The 21,318-nt window shown below is 35.8% G+C and overlaps 1 protein-coding gene across 1 annotated transcript; it reads left to right on the top strand.

Annotated features, from left to right (window-relative positions):
- Positions 1–2,579: 2,579 nt before the first annotated feature.
- csf3r (colony stimulating factor 3 receptor (granulocyte)) lies at positions 2,580–20,753 on the top strand. Its single transcript, XM_038275557.1, has 16 exons — positions 2,580–2,712; positions 9,398–9,471; positions 9,647–9,940; positions 11,088–11,220; positions 11,725–11,891; positions 14,472–14,629; positions 15,359–15,509; positions 15,733–15,815; positions 15,910–16,117; positions 17,201–17,389; positions 17,585–17,686; positions 17,916–18,062; positions 18,143–18,283; positions 18,384–18,480; positions 19,418–19,496; positions 19,692–20,753. The coding sequence occupies exons 2-16, from the start codon at positions 9,408–9,410 to the stop codon at positions 20,169–20,171; spliced, it is 2,493 nt and encodes an 830-aa protein (XP_038131485.1). The 5' UTR covers positions 2,580–2,712; positions 9,398–9,407; the 3' UTR covers positions 20,172–20,753.
- The last annotated feature ends 565 nt before the right edge of the window (positions 20,754–21,318 follow it).

Below are 21,318 nucleotides of genomic sequence, written 5' to 3'. Positions count from 1 at the left end.
GTTTTTGTATAAGATGTTTAAAGATGAATTGTTCAAAGAAAATATTGGAAACAAAATAAACAAAATCACAACAATCATTTTTCATTTTTAAGATATGCACTTACCATGATTTTATATATGGTTGTACTATGTGCTGTATTCCCTCATCACTAATGACCCCAAAACCTGATTGAAGTTTGCCGAAGATGCCACCAGACATGTTCACAAGTCATTTTTTGCGAGTCCAAGTCAAGTCTCAATTCTTGAGTAGGCCTATTGCAATAATCGATTAATCGCATAATAAATTCTAATCACGTTTAATTCAAATAAGTGCAATAATTTGTGTAGGCATGCTTGTTCATTTCCCCTTTTGATCCCATCTCTGTCACTGAAACTGTTAACTTGTCCAAGATTAAATTCAAGTTAATCTTGCTTTTTCTGCAGCAAGCTCAGTTAGACGTTTGGTCACTGTGTTGCGACTTGGCAGGCATAATCTCTCCTCTACCACTGCCATAGTGTTTTTAAAGCAGGGCTTTTTGATCAAAGAAAGAAGGAGGTTGTATGAAATAATAAAGTCCTGTATTATTGCTTCAGTAATAGCCTTATGTCTGGGTTGTCCCTGGCTGTACACTTGCACTCCCTTTGTCCGTAGGACTTGATGCTGCTCTGTCCCTCTCCACTTGCCAGTTTTTTGGATTTACTGAATATAGAGAACCTGTAGATAAACATGGTTGTTTATTTAGATTATTACCTAGCCTTCTCCAATATCATAGTTTTTTAAAGTGTACCGATATTAGTGTGGATCCAATAATTAGTAAGATAGAAATAGCTTAAAATAATGCATTTCAAAGCTTCTTTTCCTTCTCTATAAGCATAGAGAAATAGCAAAACATTACATTAAAGTAAAAAAAAGCTGATTTTAACTTATTTTGATACTTCAATACTTATGTAATTTAATAAAATAATGTCTGCTTTTCTAAGTACTCGAGTATACTTTGTTTCTAGCATAGATGTTAACCTATTACACAGTGACTAACCTTTCTGGCTGGGTTTTCAGGTGGCAGATAAAATTAGATGTGGTGGACCCAGCATTGTGTATATTTTTTCTACAGAAGCTTCAGTTTGTTGCTTTTTTTTATTCCCTCCTTGTGTGAAGTCTTTTGTAGCCAAAGGTTAATATGAAAGGTGGGACAGAAACGGGTGAGATCAACATAGCCTCCATATCTGTATGGGTTGCAGACGCGCGCATGTTTCATGTAGCATTATGTCAGTGCTGCGTTACCGCCTGACAGCCCCTCTGAAATCAGACATTCAATGTAGTAAAACAAAAAAGAAACATTTCAAAATAAAAGATTGTTCACAAGTCTGAAATGATATGCGACTTAAGTGAGACTCAAATAGGTGTCCAAAACTCAAGTCTCCATCTCTGTATGCCTTCATCACCAGAACGATCAGCTGCAGCAACAAATCAGAGGACAAGGTGGAGATACAAAACCTGGTCAGCTGGTGTTGCAAGATCAACAGAGAAGAAGGATCTCGGTTTCATATTCAAGAGCCTGCAGACAACACTTCTATCTTTACCGATGGAGAGATAGTTGAAATGCTTACCAACCTCAGTTTCAGGTCACTTGGAGTGCACAAGAACACAACCATGCACACTACTGCGCTACAGCAACCATTCTTCCTGAGGATTCTGGAAAAGACTGGACTGCAACATAAGGTGCTGATAACTTCCTACCACGGCTGCAATATTTTTATACACCGTGTCTCCATATGATTTGTCTGACAGAAAAGCCCTTTAGTGTATTGTCCCCAGTGCACAAAGAGTTGTAGAAACCTAACTCTCAAAGTCGGGTGATATCTATAAAACCCAATGCCTTAGGAAAAATGGCAGCATCTGCAGGAACCCCGCTCATGCATGCCACCTCTTATTTGAACTGCTGCCATCTGGCAGAAGGTACAAAGCCCTCTACACATACAAAACAGCCTAAAGAATATTTCTTTCCCCAGAGCTGGGGCTCTCTCAATGAGCACTGTGAAGATGTAACAAACTGACCTGAACCTGCTTTGCACATGAATGATGTCTACATTGCAATATGTTCAGTTTCTTTTTTTTCCACTAGATTTCTGCACAAAAATGCATTGTTCTGCTCCTCATTCACCCCAGTTATTGCTATTTTACATGGTTGAACAGTTTCTGATCATTCACTTTCAAATCACCTATTTAACTGTTTGAATTCTACCAGTTGTGCTGTAATGTAAGAGGTTAAGTTTAATTGTTTCAAGCTTTTGTCCTTATTAGCTGTACAATCAGGCACCGGTGAGAGTAATTATACATAAGTTGAGGAGTAATTCTTATTAACTCCTTGAAAATCAAAGTATGCAGTGCAAAAATTATATTAGTTATTAGTAACGAAAAATAGAAAATCTTTCAAATAAACTTTTGCCTGAACCAACCACCTCCTTTTCAAAAAGAAAAAGAAACAATGCTGGTAATTTAAACACCCCGCTTTTCCTTCCCAGAACAGGGCCCCATCAGTCATGTGTTTCTTCCTGGAAAATAGTGAAGTTTCACAAATCAAATTCAAAACAAGGATGTTAGTGCTGCTGTTGCTTAGCTGACACACATGTACGTCCTCCAATCTGCGCCGCTTTGAGCCACACCGTTTCATCTGGTGCTATCAGGGTTGATGAGAGCCTCTTGTCTTTCTCGGTCTGCTGCAGCTGCTGTGGTGAGTGGCAAGCCTCTCTGATGGCTCCCCTTTATCTTCACATCAAGCAATTTGCTGCTCCTTTTTATTATGATCCTTGTGCCAGATTGAAAATGAAAACTTTGAAAAACTTGTTTTTTTGTGTAACTTCAATAAAAGCAGACCAGCTGGAAATTCTGGTGTAATTTAATTCAACTTGAATATGTTTTTTTTCTATTTTAGCCTGTTTGTTAGTTGTTCTTCTTAAACATTTTCATTGCAGACAATTTACATTAGATTGCAAAGTGAAAATGGAAAGATTTCATCTTTAAAGATAATGAACCTTTGAAAAATTAAATTAAATGTTAATTATTTGAACAGTTTGGTCAATTGGTTAATGACTAAGAAATCATTAAGTCAAAGCTTCTCTATGTTTTTTTTCTTAGTGTTAGAGTTTGGGAGGCAGATTGTTGTTCTCTAATAATGAAAATTGAGGATGTGAGCCAGATTATCTTCTTGTTTCTAAGATTGTGGGACTTTTATGAGTGCTGACACAAACCATATCAGATTGAACTTCAGCAAAACTAGGATTAACTCTTCAAGGGTAAAGTGAAGCATTTGTAGAAATTCCCTATTTAAAATTCATGGCTTGGTGTGAAAAATAAGTCCACAAAAGAGGAACTAGTAGAGAGTTGTGATTGCACTTCGTGTGAAGGATATTGCCAAATCCTGAGGGTGGGCGTTGTGTAACCCCTGAAAACAACGGGGAAGGAAATGTACAGAGACTAGAGGGGAACATTTCTTTACCCGTTGTGACATTTCTCTGTGAGACAAAAGGAATATTCCAGACACGCATTTGCATTTTTTAAAATGAAAACATGTGCAATTTATGTTTGTTTGTTGACAAAATACACTCCAGGTTAAATACTCTCTCTCGGTCTGACAGCCTCTTTTTCTGTCTTTTTCTCGGTTGTCTTTTGTCACAACCGCAGGCAATTATCCATTAGCGCTGAGCAGGAATTCTTAAAAAGGCAAGAAGAGAAAATGGAGGTCTTTTTGCACACTGCTGATAAGAAAAATGGGAGAAATTCTATTTCACCCTTAATGCAAAACAAACATCAAATATTCAGTTATGGACAAAGAGCAGAAACTTTAGTTGGAGTAAGAGCTGTGAATGATTTAAATCATGAGACATAGTTTAATAAATTGAAGCAAATCCTTTTTTTTTTTTTTTTTGTTAGCCAAAAGGAAATACCAATACAACAAATCATTTAGAACAAATATATTTTAGCCAAGTATTTCTGGGGGATTCTAAGATTTTCCAAGTGTATAAGAAATTCATAGATCCTCTATAGTGCTCTGGGTCATCCCTGGTGTCTCCTCTCAACAGCATGATGATGGTATCCTGATCCGAAGCGACCCACCGTGACTGTTTTCTTTTAAATTGGAGGAGTGGTAGTTCAACTTTAAGCTCCTACTGGATTTGTGAGCTCTTTGTATGCTGGATCTCAGTTTGTCTGTTATGATTCATAGCACATGACCAGAAGAAAATATATTGACAGACTTCCAATAATCAGTGTTAGGGTTTTAGACCAACCTCTTTTATTACAGACTGAAGAAGCACGTTATTTCAGAAAATGTCTTACTTGCTCTTATCTCTAGCCATCCATCACTTTAAAGTGTTTTAAATCTGCTTGAGACTGAGCCCCAATGCTAAGACAGAGCAACATCAAAGATTTTGACCACCATGATTAATATTGTAGGGGGAGTGTGGCCTAGTGGTTAGGGCATTACACTTGGAAACCAGAGGTTCTGAGTTCGAGCCCCACTCCCACAGACTGCCCTTAGTCCCTGAGCGAGACCCTTAACCCCGCACTGCTACCTGGGTGCCACACAGTGGCAGCCCACTGCTCCCCAAGGGAGGGGTTAAATGCAGAGAGTGAATTTTATTGCTGTGACAGTGTAATGACAATTTAAAAAAAAAAAAAGCTAAGAAAAAAATAATATTCTCTTGACCTCATTACAATTGTACAAATGTCCCACAGACCCAGTGAGCATAAGATGTCAATTCCAGATCAAAAGGACATTAAACACAGATGTCAAACTGTAATTGTAATTTGGTCAGAAATGTTAATCAATTCTTTGACATCAATTTGGTGTATGTCAATTATTGATTTTAGTGATATAATTTCATTATTCAATATTAAGCTTACTTGAATTTTCATTCCAAAAATGATAATGATAATGATATTGATGTTATTTTAAAACTGTTTAAGCTGTTTTTAGGCTCTAGCGCCTTAAGCCTTTATTTTTGTTAGAGCTTAAAATAGACAATATATTTTAAATAAAAAAGTTTGAAATAAAACAGTGTCAAAGTATAACTCAATTAAGGTAGTGTCAAAATTATATCAATAAAATCATGAACATACATCTAGTTGATTTCTGTTTTTTACCAGTTTATAATGACAATTTGATGTTAGTGTGTGATATGCTATTGATGTAAAACTGACATCTTTTGCCAGTTGGGAATCCAATTTTTGAAAGCATCAGATTTAAGGGGGATGTTTTTTTTTTTTTTTTTTTTTTTTATCAAAGCAGCTTTACATTTTGCAGTCTTTTGCTTTAATGTATGTAAAAGATTGTGGCTTTAAAACACCAATAGAACCAGATCATCTGCAAAAAAGGAAAGATGCGACCCTAAGGGTCCCAAAGCAGAGAAGGAGCTCTTCAAAATTATGCCAAAAACACTAAAAACAGGATGCTCAAGAGGGGGCACCCCTGATGGAGATCACTATAATGTATGTCCCTCTTAACTTGGGGTTATCCAAAGCTAGCTTAGTAATGTCATCTGTGTGGAGGAGGTCTGGTTAACTAACTTTCCTCCATGACCGAGGGTTGATAGATTCGAAGCAGCAACAGGAGCTTGCTCACCGTAGTCTCAGATATTAGCATGAATTTTATTTCTATGTGGGAGGTCAGTGATGATGAAATAAAACATTTCTTAACCCTTAGCCTACTGGGTTTCTGTTGACATATGAACATTTATCTCTGTGTGCTTTCAGCATTAATCAGTTACTACAACAAATGCTGCCATAACTTTGTTTTGGAAGTGAAAGATGATAACTGATAAAAAATCTATAATTTCCCAAAGCATTCAGCAGATCATTTCAGTCCTTATGATGTAATGCTTTGGATTTATTAAATGTAGTCCTTACTTGATCAGCTGTTATTTCAACATCAAAAACCTCTATTAAACAGTTTACTCAAGCAATTTGAGTAAATTGCTTGAGTAAATTAAAAATACTGGAACAATATGAAAGCTTCAGTTTGGTTAAAAATTTGCATATATGACACGATGCATTATAAGTATTCTCATAATGCATCTTGTCATATATGCAAATACATTGCAAACATAAAAGCATGCATTCTAAAAGAAGCTTTATAAGTAGTAGTATGAGTATTCTTATAATGCATCATGGTTAAATGAACTGTTAGCTTCTCTTTTGGTAAGTAACTATTTTCATTAACTGTGGTGACATAAAACAGTAAAAAATAGATTTTTTTCAGTTTTCTGAAAAGTGTATTTCGAATTCAATGTATTGAAAATTTTGGCCAGTATGCTTGACCACTAATCAAGCTTAAAATACCTTTCAGCCAGCTCCTAATGGTAGGTATTATTTGCTGGAGTACCAAAACTATGTTTTCTTACCTACAAACCAAAAAAAATATATATATATTTGTCATTGTTTGGAAATGAGATGTATACCAGTTATTTTCATTGCCTTAATAAAAATGAGAGGTATTTATGTCCAAACATTGAACGGTTTTTCAGTGATTCCAAAAAAAGATAATTAAAAACATTCCACTGTACTTTGTTTCCAAGTTTGAAGACATTTCGCTTCCCATTCAAGAAGCTTTTTCAATTTAAAATGTCACGAGCATTGAGTTCCAAGTTTTATACAGTAGCCCATCAAAACCTTGTTTTTATTTAAAAAAAAAATGCAAATTGAAACGGACGAAGGGGTCCATCCCTTTGGATTTTCAGTGACTATACTATTAAAACCAGTTAGTTTTGGTAAGCTGTATCTGTACATGCTAAAGAAAACAAAAAAAACTCACTTAAATGGTTACTATGTTGGTGATTGAAATAAAAATTTAAATGGTTTATATTACCTTAAAGCTTGGACTGGAAATCGCATCTACAGGTGCTGGTCATAAAATTAGAATATCATGAAAAAGTAGATTGATTTCAGTAATTCCATTTAAAAAGTGAAACTTGTATATTATATTCATACATTACATACAAACTCATTTTTTCAGATGTTTATTTTGTTTAATTTTGATGATTACAAATGACAACAAATGAAAATCTCAAATTCATCATATCAGAAAATTAGAATATTACTGAAGACCAATAAAAACAAAGGATTTATAGAAATGTTGGCCAACTGAAAAGTATGAACATGAAAAGTATGAGCATGTACAGCACTCAGTATTTAGTTGGGCCTCCTTTGGCCTGTATTACTGCAGCAATGCGGCGTGGCATGGAGTCGATCAGTCTGTGGCACTGCTCAGGTGTTATGATAGCCCAGGTTGCTCTAATAGTGGCTTTTAGCTCTTCTGAATTGTTGGGTCTGGTGTATTGCATCTTCTTCTTCACAATACCCCATAGATTTTCTATGGGGTTAAGGTCAGGAGAGTTTGCTGGCCAATTAAGAACAGGGATACCATGGTCCTTCAACCAGGTACTGGTAGCTTTGGCACTGTGTGCAGGTGCCAAGTCCTGTTGGAAAATGAAATCTGCATCTCCAAAAAGTTGGTCAGCTGCAGGAAGCATGAAGTGCTCTAAAACTTCCTGGTATGTGGCTGCGTTGACCCTGGACCTCAGAAAACACAATGGACCAACACCAGCAGATGACATGGCACCCCAAACCATCACTGACTGTGGAAACTTTACACTGGACTTCAAGCAACGTGGATGAAGTGCCTCTCTTCTTTTCCTCCAGACTCTGGGACCTTGATTTCCAAAGGAAATGCAAAATTTACTTTCATCAGAGAACAGGACTTTGGACCACTCACCAGCAGTCCAGTCCTGTTTCTCTTTAGCCCAGGCAAGACGCTTCTGACGCTGTCTGTGGTTCAAGAGTGGCTTGACACAAGGAATGCGACAGCAGAAACCCATGTCTTTCATACGTCTGTGTGTGGTGGTTCTTGAAGCACTCACTCCAGCTGCAGTCCACTCTTTGTGAATCTCCCCCACATTTTTGAATGGGTTTTGTTTCACAATCCTCTCCAGGGTGCGGTTATCTCTCTTGCTTGTACACTTTTTTCGACCACATCTTTTCCTTCCCTTCGCCTCTCTATTAATGTGCTTGGACACTGAGCTCTGTGAACAGCCAGCCTCTTTAGCGATGACCTTTTGTGTCTTGCCCTCCTTGTGCAAGGTGTCGATGGTCGTCTTTTGGACAACTGTCAAGTCAGCAGTCTTCCCCATGATTGTGTAGCCTATAGAACTAGACTAAAAGACCATTTAAAGGCTTTTGCAGGTGGTTTGAGTTAATTAGCTGATTAGAGTGTGGCACCAGGGGCCATCAATTTTGAACCTTTTCACAATATTCTAATTTTCTGATATGATGAATTTGAGATTTTCATTTGTTGTCATTTGTAATCATCAAAATTAAACAAAATAAACATCTGAAATATATGAGTTTGTATGTAATGTATGAATATAATATACAAGTTTCACTTTTTAAATGGAATTACTGAAATCAATCCACTTTTTCATGATATTCTAATTTTATGACCAGCACCTGTACTGTATTTGTTAACAAGATGTCTGTGAATAAGTTTATATGCAAAAAATATTATCATCCTCCTTTTTTCCTCTTCTTTTCAAATATTCCTCTCTGTCTACACACAAACACACAATCTTAGCATCTCTTGAGCATCGTTTGTGTTGTTGGACTTTTTCAGAAAATTTAATATAGGTTGGATGTTTTTGAACACACAGGTGTCGACACCAGTGTGTGTAATGTAGGCTCTAAATGATTCAAAGATGCTGTTTTTTTAAACTATTAAAAAGTAGTAAAAAGTAACTATTAAAAAGGAAGTAAAGCAGAAGTGCACTTTTTTGTCAAGGGTATTATAGTGCATACCTGATTTTACCTTGGAGACGGATGTGTAATGCTGTTTCCTCCAAAGACCATAAAAAGGCTTTTAGTGTAAATGGCATCATGAGGTCTTTGACATAGCGAGAGAATCAGGAATCTGATGGATTTCACTGATACTTGGAAAATGAACCGCCCATGGGTCTTTTAAGCATGACTATCTGATGTGCATAGCCAAATAAACTCTGACATGATTCATCAGACACAAAATCAGACTGTAATTTCGAGCCTAAGACCTAAATCCTACAGAAAATATAAGTTAAGTTGATTCCCCTGAAAACATCAAAAAGGACTATTCTTACTATATCTTTATATATATATATATATATATATATATATATATATATATATATATATATATAATTTCGAATTTTTAAAGAAAGCAAATAGGGTGTAATGCAAATTTAAGCAAAACAATCTGTATATTTTAATATATTTTATTATCTTTTACAACAGAAGAGCTTGACCCTGAGAGGAATCACAATTCCAGGTTTGTTGTGGTATAGCATGCAAAGTCTGCATTTTTATAATGATGTCCTTCAATTTGGCTGCCCAACAGGTTTTTTTCAAGATGATATTCACATGGATGGTCATGATTGCTGTTGCGGTAGACTCTGCAAGCGGAGCAATGAATGGTAAGGTTTTCTTTCACAAAGAAATTGAAATGTAAATTACTAGCCAAAAGTTACAGGGACAGTTTCAGACATCTTGTTTTTGTGTTGCTTTATCATCTGCTTAGGAGATAAGAAGAGAAATTCTCCATTCTTAATATTAAGCTACTGTTTTTGTGTAATTTGTTTTATTTTTAAGGGGATGTCCAGCAGCCATGTGCTAAGATCCACACATCCAGTTTGGTGGTACCTCTGGGATCACCTATCACAGCCACCTGTGTTATTAGACAAGACTGCTATGAGTTGAATGAAGAAGATGTTCGTATTGCGTGGTATCTTGGCACAGAGCTTATTCCCAGCAGCCTTGCAGTCAATGAGAGCAACATGGTTTCAAGGATTGTTGTACCAAGCTTCAATCACACCAGGGAGGAACTCATCTGTGGCTTTCAGGATCCTCGTCAAGATCTTGCAGGGGTGGTGATCCAAGCTGGATGTGAGAAAAATTAAATGTATTTTTTTTTAACTCAAAGTAAGAGATCAAAAATTAACATATATGGTTACTTGTTCAATAATTTTTTAATGCATACAGTGCCCTGCATTTTGAACCCCTTGTAACATTACAACCAAAAACATCTATTTGCAAAAGCAAAATATCCTCTTAGAAACTGATGATTGCATTTTTTTTACAGAGATGTTTTATTTAGCAGAACAAGGTAGGAGGTCTGTGTTGATTGGAATATGGATGCAGCCAAAACACAGAACAATCACAGAGAAAAAAAAATAGAAGAAGACTTGGGATAACAGACAAATAGCTGGATCTACAATGTTGAATGGGTTATATCAAAGCATAGATAGATAGATAGATAGATAGATAGATAGATAGATAGATAGATAGATAGATAGATAGATAGATAGATAGATAGATAGATAGATAGATAGATAGATAGATAGATAGATAGATAGATAGATAGATAGATAGATAGATAGATAGATAGATAGATAGATAGATAGATAGATAGATAGATAGATAGATAGATAGATAGATAGATAGATAGATAGATAGATAGATAGATTAGAAAGGTCTAGTTCAAGAAAGGAACAAAATGGCATAATCAGATAAAATGTTGGCTTAGGATCAGTAAAATTTCAAGCATGCCACTTTGCAAAAGGCTTAAAACTTAAACCTTTCTCTTCACTTTACAGCTTTGCTGAGCTCCCTATAAAACACATTAAGATTTACAACACAAAATGTAAACATGTTCAGCTGATAATATGAACGCTTTATCAAAGACAGAATATTATGTATTCTCAATTACAAACACCCTAAAAAAGTGAAACAGTGCAGTTGTCCAATAGAAATAAATTTATTTACGTTCTTTAAAAAAGTGTGATATGTTTCAGTGTAAAATAAATGTTATTTTCTTTCCTGGAAAAAAAGAAAAAGTCATTTTTAAGCAATGAGTATCCTTTGCCGTCAGTTACACAACAACAGAAAAATAAGTGCTACTAGTCACGTCTCAAGTGCTTTACATATAAACGATAATATTTTAAGAAACCCACTATCAATAATCCGATTGTAACGTTTTCACAGTGTAAATATTTGAGAGATCACCAAATATGTGTATCTTTTTTCTAATTAGATCCACCAGAAAAACCAGAAAACCTGAGCTGTCAATTAATTATCAATGCTTTCAATTCTCTCATCTGCACATGGGACCCTGGACAACTGAACACCTCCCTCCCTACAAAATACACCCTGTATACTGAAACAAGGTAAACTGCTGTTTAAAACTATATGTATGCTAAGATATTTACAAGGAAGGAATACGTCTGAAATCATTGCTCTAGCATCTAATGTGGATCATTGAGGTGTCATACTCATATTCAATTCAGTTCATTTCAAACATGCTTAATTATTCCTGAAAGGAAATTAAACACCGTTGTCTTATATTATTCTTCATTCTTCAAATTTTGAAGTTTTTAATGATACATGTGACTGCATGCATAGGCTGGATCTCCAGTAGTAGTCTGTCTTACAGTGATGCCAGAGTTGTTCACTATTTTCTTATACTTAGGGAAAACTCTTCTTTGTAAATTTGTCTCCAAATGTTCTGGAGGAGTTTCAGGATCAGAACCGTCAATTGCTCTGACTGCTAGTTCAACAGCTAATGGCAGCAGCGATCTCACTCTCCCATCAGACTCATATGCAACATCTTGTTGCAAACACTGAAGGACCTACATAGCATAGTTTTTTTCTAATGTTATATATCATTTCAGGGATTTAAATTCAAACAATACTTATGAAGTGCCACCAGACATCCATCATGTTGTAATTTCTCGTGCTGATTTTGGCATCTACATGGCAATAAAAATCTACGTAAAGGCCGAGAATGACCTCGGAGAGGCAACTTCAGCAGAAATGGTTTTCAAACCGATAAGTGTAGGTGAGTATCAACATCAAATGGGAAAATGTAAATAAAAAACTCTGGCAACAACCTGGGTTTGACCAGCATATATCTAAATCAAGGTTTTATTTTTTAACGTTAACTGTTTGTTGGTTTTTTAAACATTAACTATCTGTTGTCTTTAATGATGATAAGGCTTTGTTTTTTTAACTTTGCCTCACTGTCCAAAAATCTTTCTCTTATTTTTTTCTTAATCACATTGAAAAAAATAAATACAGCACCCACCACTCTTTTAAGCAACAGTGTCAGTTTTTGTGTTGACAAAATGTCTCCTTCCCAAAGGTTATCCGCTCTGTCTTTTTATTTACTGTTGTGTTGCCCAAATGATGGAGGTGGGCTAGATCTGTTATCTACGCAAAATACCTCATATTGCGGTGAAGTTGGTCGATTTTTTGCCGCTAATGATTGATATGTGACATTTTTTTAAATATGGAAATAAGGATAATTTCCCTTGACACCACTATATAATAGCTCTCCTGATAATGCTAGAAAAAAAAAACAGAACATATTTGTTCATGCTGGCAATCAGAATTAAGCATACTTTGAGCGCTATGAGAAAATATAGCTGTAGTTGAAATGTGAATCAAGATTCTTATTTAGCGATAGATTTAAGGCATAATCAGCTGCTTTTAGGGGCTCAGTAAAGCTGTTGGGCTTGCCAAAGTTGTTTACAGCAGCCTTCTAATCATCACTAATAGAATTCCATCCATTAATGCCCCTCCTCTACTAATATGAAGAGTACCTGGGGTGTCATCCAGTGATGTTTTTTATCACTGAACTATTTTGAAACATCCCCATTTCTTGTTTACGCTGTCTATGATGTATTTCAGGTCAATCTTAAAAGATTCCAAATAATGTTATTCTTTTTCAATTCCTTTTTGCATTTGCCATTAGTGGCCATCCTGCACAAATTGGTAACACTTTACGATAAAGTAGAAATAAATTTATTTACTACTACAGAGCACCTGGGGAACTTACCAGCATTTAATCAGCACTTACAGGGCAACTCCCAGCCAAGCCTTATTATGGGACTATGACTTAGTTACCTGGGGAACAAAGAGTAACTAAGCAAGACCTAAAAAGTAGTTTCACTTTACTTAAAGGTACACAAAAAACATTAGTTACTGAGTTGACACAGTGTTCATAAAATAATAGTAAGACAATAATTTGGTGCATAGTAAATTTGTTTTTTGCAAGCTGTGACTTCACAGGTATAGGGTTTATTAAGAACCAGCACAAATAATGTCTCTAATTTTGTGGTAACGGACCAGCAGTCCTTTAACATGTACTGGTTAACTTCACCAGTGGGAAACTGTAACTCTGCGGACATTTGCTGGAATGTGTCTGAGTGTCTGTGCTCTAGCGTCTGTTTTTGTCTGCACTTTTTTGTCTGCAAAGAACCATTAGCCTAAATTAGTCCTTTAGTAGTTCCTCTTTGTAGGTTTTTCGTAACTACCCATTTGTCACTGATTGGTTACTTCTTTTTTTCTTTACAACACATTAGTTTCTGATAAGTTACTCTGTATTTCCCAGGTATTTAAGCAGTAGTCCCATAATAAGGCTGGGCGGGCCTTAGTAAGTACCAGTTAACTACCCATTAGTTCCTCATTACTGTAGTTCTTTTGGCATTGTCTTGTAGTTAATCTAGTTTTGTTTACCTTATTGTAAAGTGTTACCCACAAATGATAAGATCTACAAACCTTCTGAAGATCAGCCCCTTACCGTCTGTATGCTGAAAGAGTCACCTGATGGGCATCATTTGTTCTGCACCAATCTGTGTTCACCTTAGCAATAGGTTTCAAGGACCTTTTTATAGCTACAAATGCAAAATTTAGCTATTGATTACAGTTTATTTTTATGGGTGCCAATGATACAATAATGTAATTGCCAATATTTTTGTTACCAACAGTGAGTTGGAGTTGGAACAGTGAGTTAATGGAAATTATTTTCGTAACATCATTATTTTGCTGAATAAAAAAGGGGTCAAATCAATGGTTGAATTTTATTTTGTACAATTTTTTTTAATAAAAAAAGCCAGAGCAAGAAATGATTGCTTACTTTTCAAGCCTTTACATTAATTAAATATAATTAATTAATATGTCTTGAATTCAAATCCAAAATTACTTAAATTTTTACAAATTACGTTTTTACGTAAAAATGTTTCTTTTACGATACAAAATGTAGAAAATGAAATAACCATACAAAGATATAAAATGCATCTTTGTTTCAGATAAATAAAATCTAAGGAAGTTTTAACATTTGCAGTTTCTTTGGGTTAAAAGCAAATGATTGTACTTCAGAAAATAAAAATAGAATTCTTGCTTTCAACCAAAGCAGATAAGCTCATCCAGATGGTTGGCCAATTCTGTGGGGAATGCAGAAATATCTTTAGCAGTAATGATACTCTGGGTTGTTTTTAAAGGTGAACCGGTATTTTTGTGTGCGATCAAAATACATCAGTCCAGATGGTGTCAAACTCTGGGTCGTTCTTTAAAATTATGCTTCTTGAAATACAAAATGCACTTTTAGAAAAATCTAATATGTTTGTTTTTCTGCCAGTTAAACTTGACCAGCCCAGTATTGTAAAAATTGGAGTGGTGCCTAAAAGGTTTGGTTGCCTACAACTGACATGGAAATTATCCAAGCAACAGGCTTGGTTGCATCACAACCCTTTCAACTTGGATATCCGACTGAAAACTGCTGACAGCAGCCAACCGGTGAGTTCAGCTCAAACTGTAAACACATCATGAGTTTATATCACTGTACTGTTGCACCCAATGTGACCCCGTGTCCTCTATGGAGATTCACAGCCAGCTAAACTCTTTCCTGCATCACTTCCTCCAAGGAACAGGCGTGTGTTGTATTTGAACAGGATTTAATGCAAAAAAGTGTGAAACTGAAACGATACAGAATACATAAAAATATTACTACACAAACAAAACATCAGAATGAATAAAATAAACGTTTTCTTTGTGTAAAACATGCATTTAAATGGTAACTTAAACTTAGCTGTAGCATAACATCCACTCTAATCTAACTCCAGCGTATTAAAGCAAACAACATATCAAACGTCTCAAATTTACAAAAATAATCAGATATATAGTATCTAGAAACCATAAACAATTATGTCTCTTACTCATATTGCCACTCAAAGGGATGGAAAGGAGCGGATGGATGCAGATGAAATCCAAACCATACTCATGGCAGTAACTTCCTGTAACACACCTTCTACTCATTCACTGGCTCAACCTAGCAAACTGTGCAAACATGCGCCCCCTAAGGGCCTGGAGAAACAACAACATAAAAAAAGAGCTCCAGCACAATCACCTCAGAACTGATCGCATTCCTGGATGCATCTTTTGAGATTAGAGCCTACCTGAAAATTAGAGCTTATCTAGCTGTGCTGAGGTGCTTGCATGATTTATTTACTTATTTATTTCTCTTAGATCCTTGTGAGCTATGTTAAATCACCCAAAAAGGTGGAATGTTGCTCTCTCCTTGATGGGACTCAATACTTGGCCCAAATTAGAGTGCAATGCGAGCAGAGCCCCTGGAGTGAGTGGAGCAGCAGCAAGTCCGGAGTCACCTTGGAGACCGGTAGGGCTCGGATCAATTAGCAACTATCTGTTTCCTTTTCTCTACATTTTTTGTCATCTTTTTAGTATATGCAAATGTCAAGTTGTGCATCTCTCACTGTTTTGCTCTGCAGCACAGGCTTAATTGAACTATTGAGTTTTGTTGCCTATGCAGACGGTGAATTTATAGACTTGTCTTGTAGAGAGACAAGTTTCCAGACTGACAGCTTTTTCTTTCTTTTCAGCTCCAACTGGACCCTTAGACTCATGGATGAAGGTATCAAAGAATAAAGAAAACAAAAACCTCAACATACAACTGTTCTGGAAGGTACCTAAATAATTATTTCAAGCCTGCAGAAAAAGTATTTGTAACCAAAGTTTCTACAGGATTGTATGAAGTATTCCTTTTTTTACTGTTTCAGCCATCAAAACTATTCAGTGCAAATGGGCGAAATCTGTCCTATGTTGTCTCACAACCAAAACTGCGCAGTAAAAGGAAGATAATGTGCTCTACAAGTGAGAAATGCTGTGCTTTCCAACCTTCTAAGGGTGCAAGGAAATTTTTTCTGAGCGCTGTGAACAGTGCGGGGAAATCTCACCCCACTGAAATCCGAATTTACCAGCCTCAAGGTAAGTCATGTTACTTTAAAAGAAAATGTACAGTGTTTTGCAAAAGTGCAATAGCCCTAATGTGTTATAACCACAACCCTCTCTGTGTCTTATTGCCATTTCCTTTGACGGATAAACATAAAGCAGTGTGTGTCGGTTTTTTTGTTTTTTTAATTATTATTATTATTCTTTTACAAGCGAAAGCCTAGAAAGCATGATATGCATGTAAATTAACCTAATTTAATTATGTAATGAAAAAAATAATGCTGCACTAAGGATACAGCCCCATAATGAAACATGATGATGGCAGCAGTGATATGGAAGCTAGTCAATCTTAATGCTTGAAGTGAAATAAACAGCCATATTGAAGGGAAATTTGTTAAGAAATAAAGACCTGAGAATAATGGATGTTGTTGACCTAAAGCAGAGCTACATTTAAATGGTTTCCGGTTCACCGAAGTCCAGTCCTTAAGAGCTGTCCTGCAGATTTTACAAGCATTCCTTCTGGTAATTGATAATATTGGTAAGTTTAGTTCTACACATTATCAGTATGGAACAGCTCCCTTCGAATCGGTTCAGGTAAAAAGAGCGAAATTTAGCAGAACCTTCTCAGCTGATTGGGAAACGGGGCACCATGTGCATGCCAACCAAAGATCTGTTTTAGCCACTATTGGTAACAAATGAAATAGCAGGAGACGCTATGAGAAACCACAACAACTTAAGCTTTTATGCTCTTACTGCTCTTCTTTGTCTAACATTTAATTTATGAGTGTTTGAGAAGAAGATGAAGGAGAGTAGCTCTTGGAGACTGGACTATGAAACTGGGTTTAAATCATAGCATATTAAAGTTTTAAAATATCCCAATTAAAGGCTAGGCCTAAATGAAATTGAAAAGCTGTTGCAAAGCCTTAAAATTACCTCTTCCACCTCAAAATGATTCACATTCTCTTTAACAATCCCATAACTTATACAATTCGATTTGCAGTTACATTGTCAAAAATTTATACATTTACGGTGCAATGTAAAAAGAGTTTTGGTTTACTGTTTTTTTCTGTTTACCTGAGCGGATTGTTTTTTTTTGTTTGCCTTTTTTTCTGTCAACAGCTCAGATGGCAATTATGGATGTCACAGCTGTTCCTCATGCTGACAGATCATTTCTGGTCCAGTGGACAGCTGATAGCAATTCAGATCTCATTGATTATGTGGTGGAATGGAAACCTTTACTAAATACAGACCTCTGCAAAATTAATTTTGAAATTGTGAATAAAAGCCAATGCAGTCTCATCATCACTGGTAAGTCGCCAGAGTTTGCTTACATGTTTCAGCATCAATGAGCTCTGTTGTGGTCACACTATCATCTCTCACTACATGAACTCAAATAATCTTTTATTGGCAAGATTCGTTTTTTCTCCTTTTTCACAACCCGCCTTAACACTGTATTAGCTTGTGGCCACTGATCCACTCTGTGCTCTACGCTCTCATCTATAGGCAGCTTTGAGCCCTACAAGCCCTATGGGATCTCTGTATATCCCAGGTTTAAGGATGGGATCGGGCTTCCTCAGACTGTTAATGCATACTTGAGACAAGAGGGTAAGTCGCCAAAGACAAACTGGGATCATACAAAGAGCATGTAAAGGTGCAAGAGTCAAGTTGACTCAACTTTAAAGAAGTAGAATTAAGCAGATTTACATGAGCAGTGTGGGCTTTCAGGGAACAGATCATATGTTATGAAATGTTGCCCTCTTGTGGAGAGAAAAGAATGATTAATTTGATTATTCATGTGCAAGCAATTTAACATAAATGGTCATTTTGTTTAAAGCTCCATCAGTGGTTCCTGAACTTAAAATTAAACAGAACTGGAATTCAGATATTGAGATCTCCTGGGAGGAAATCCCTTTAGAGCAAAGGAATGGATTTATTAAGGGTTACAAAGTCTTCTACTGGGAAGAAAATGGACCTGTTAAAGGTAAGTTAAAGGCCTAAACTGTTTGCTTATAAAATGTCTTTTTGTTTAAAGTTTTCTAAGCCTGGATTTTTTTTTTCCAGCTGTGAGCGCAGATGCAGAAGACAGAAGGGTGATCCTGAAGGACATCAACCCTGTATCTCTATATGAAGCTTTCATGATGGTTAGCACATTTGGTGGAAGCCTGAATGGGACAACAATCAGGTTTAAATTCACCTCATCCGGTTGGTATCATACTTTAATTTGTCAGTTTTAGAGTCAGTGAACTGTATTTATTTTTTTCAATTAGATTTTAAATAATGATGTCATATTTTCTTTTTCAAGATCAGGCTACTATTGTGATCATTGCAACTGCATCTGGAACTGGATTGACAGTACTGATCCTTTTGCCTCTACTGGCCTGCTTCTCTAAACACAAAACGTAAGCCCACAACAAAAAACGCACAAGACTAAGATGTAGTAGATAGAATACAATTTCTTCTGCCACACTCGCATCTCAGTTCATTTATTTATTCATTTTGTTTATACAGCTCCACTTTAAAACATATGTTGTCTTGAAGCACTTAATGCAACAATTCAATCAAATCATAAAGACCGATTCAAAGTTAATCGTAAACATTTTAAATGTATCCTAATTCTAAAACAATGCAATGGAGTCCAGTTTATTAGTCAAATTGATTAAAAAGCATCCTATCCAAGAAAACCCATCAGATTGCTTCGAGTCATTGACTTACATCCTTTAATCTTCCTGGATGAGCGTGAAGCGACAGCAGACAGATGCTTGCATTGTCTAACAATAGAGAGGAACTCTACAGAGAGTATTTTCTGTTTAGAAAAGTACAAATTAATGGGAGTTGTTGCTTTCTTTGTAGTTAATTACCTGCTAACAGATCATGTTGGGTTGTCAGTAAAGTGTTCTTTTTCTAAATTGCTGTTAGTTTGTACCAGATTTGAGCAGCAAACGGCTTTCACGTTTTATCTTGTAAGACCAAAGATTATAACACATAAAATCAAAGATTCTCCAGAGATTTATAAGTTTCTCTCCTACAGAGGGCATTTTTGCCAAGTCTCATTCCCTATGTTTTCATGACACTGAACTTAACTGTAAAGAAATTAGATCTACAGTCCTTTGATAAATCTTATTAGATCTATATTATGTTTAAAACTCCTGGGAGGATTCTCCATTTTCCATGTTTTCTCCAGTTATGAGTATATAAAATTTATCTATTGAATTAAAATAATTATTCATGACAAAAAGACAATAAAGAAAATAAATCTATAAGGAGGCAACTGCTTTTTTTTTAACCAATTCACTATATGTTTTTAATTTAACATAGTTTCTTTCTTTTTACCAAAAGGATGGATCTGCGGTTATGGCCAGTTGTTCCAGATCCTGCCAACAGCAGCATCAAGAGATGGTCTTCAGAATCAACCCAGGTATGTGTGTATATATATATATATATATATATATATATATATATATATATATATATATTTCTCTTTCTTTTTAGTGTCAGGAAATTATTAAAAAAAAGATAACTTGGCTTTTTATATGGTATGTCAAGTTCTGGTTTTAACTGTATGTGCTATTCCTTTCTAGTTTAATATATAAATTCATTTTTTTCTGTGCAGTTTTCTCATCCATCCTGGGACAACAATGAGCCAAATCCAATATACTTGTCCCATCTCAGCTTCCTGGACCTTACCACTAAACTCAGCAAAGAACAGGATGATATTTGGTTAAACAGCAAAGAGGAAACCAGTGATCTTCCAGAGTCTATTTGTGGCTCAGTGTTCATGCCTACATATTCAAGTTCAAACAGCGAGTCGGTTCATTATGCTACCATGCTTCCTTCGTCTACATGCAGCAGCCCGAAACCGAACGAGCCTGTCTATCTGCGCTCTGAATCCACGCAGCCCCTCCTGGAAGCTGAGGAGTCTTTGACTCCAAGACACTACCAAAATGTTCCATCTGATGGGATGCCAAAGGAGCAGTGCTTTTTTGGGCCTTGTGATGATGATATACCTGAAGAGCAGAACAACCAAGGCGTGATTTGGGATGATTTTCCTTTCCTACGAGCTTTAGCCATGAATGAGAGGGAACATAACTGAAGTTAATGTGCTGGTCATCAGAGTATGCTTGCAAAAATTTTGATGCATTTTATGTCTCCCCCTTGTTGTGATGACAATGAGCACACCCCGCTTTACCAACAAGTCAGATTTAATGTACGTTTGTAATTTTACTGTGGTGCTTTTTTTCATTTATAAATATACCTCATTGTGCATGCTGCTAGCAAACAAAACCACTGGTGCTTAGTCTGTGTCTTGATAAATGTATATTATCAAGTTTACAAAAACTTTACCATACATGATTGCAGGTTAGGGCAAGTAGCTATGCTCTTGTAGCCGTTTCCAATGTCTGATGATCAGCATCTGTTGAATTTGTTTCAAATGATTCTTTTCTTTTTGAACAGTGACTAGAAAAAAAAATAGGCATGCATCTCACTTCACATTTTAACTGGAGGGAAAAAAAATTAAGTTTTTTACTGATTAAAATTCCAAAATCAATGTATATTCAATATTTGAAAAAGTGCATTATTTCTGTTTATTTTATTGGATTTGCCAAACTCAAAACTTTGACAATTGTAATTTTGCAAAGGAAAAAAAAAGAGAGTTCATGCAAAAGCAAAAAAATCTTTATCATGGGAGCATCTTTATCATGGGAGCAAATCATGGAGCAAACTAAAGCATAAACATAGCAAATTCGGTTGATATTTTCTAAAACTGTCATGTTGATACCTGGATATATTGCAGCTTACAGAGAAAAAAACAAACATGTGATCTGGTGGAAATAAAAAAAAAACACAAAAAAATGCAATGAAATTGTTCTGGTATGTCTTGGACACGTTTGATTGCTTTCCTCTAGATGATGATTGACATTATTTTTTATCATACTCATATTAAGCATGCAATAGTATGTAAGTAAGCCAGTGATCTGTAAGAGGCAGGATGCTATTCTCTTCTAAAGGATCATTAAAGTGCTACACTCTGTGAAATGTTTTAATATAAATTTTTTCAACGTTACCTCTGTTATTTGTTTAAAATGAATCTGATTGAATGTTTAGTTGAAAAAGCGATTATTTGTGTCTGGTCACCTTTTCATAGAGTTTGTAATTTAACCAGATATGTTGTAGAGAATCCCAAAAAAGGAAAGCCATCTCCAGTTCTCATTTTTACCAATCTGCTGAATGGTGCCAGT

Source organism: Cyprinodon tularosa, unplaced genomic scaffold, assembly GCF_016077235.1.
Source record: "Cyprinodon tularosa strain WSP-4 unplaced genomic scaffold, ASM1607723v1 ctg966, whole genome shotgun sequence".
NCBI lineage: Eukaryota > Metazoa > Chordata > Actinopteri > Cyprinodontiformes > Cyprinodontidae > Cyprinodon > Cyprinodon tularosa.
This window is presented reverse-complemented; position numbering and strand designations above follow the sequence as displayed.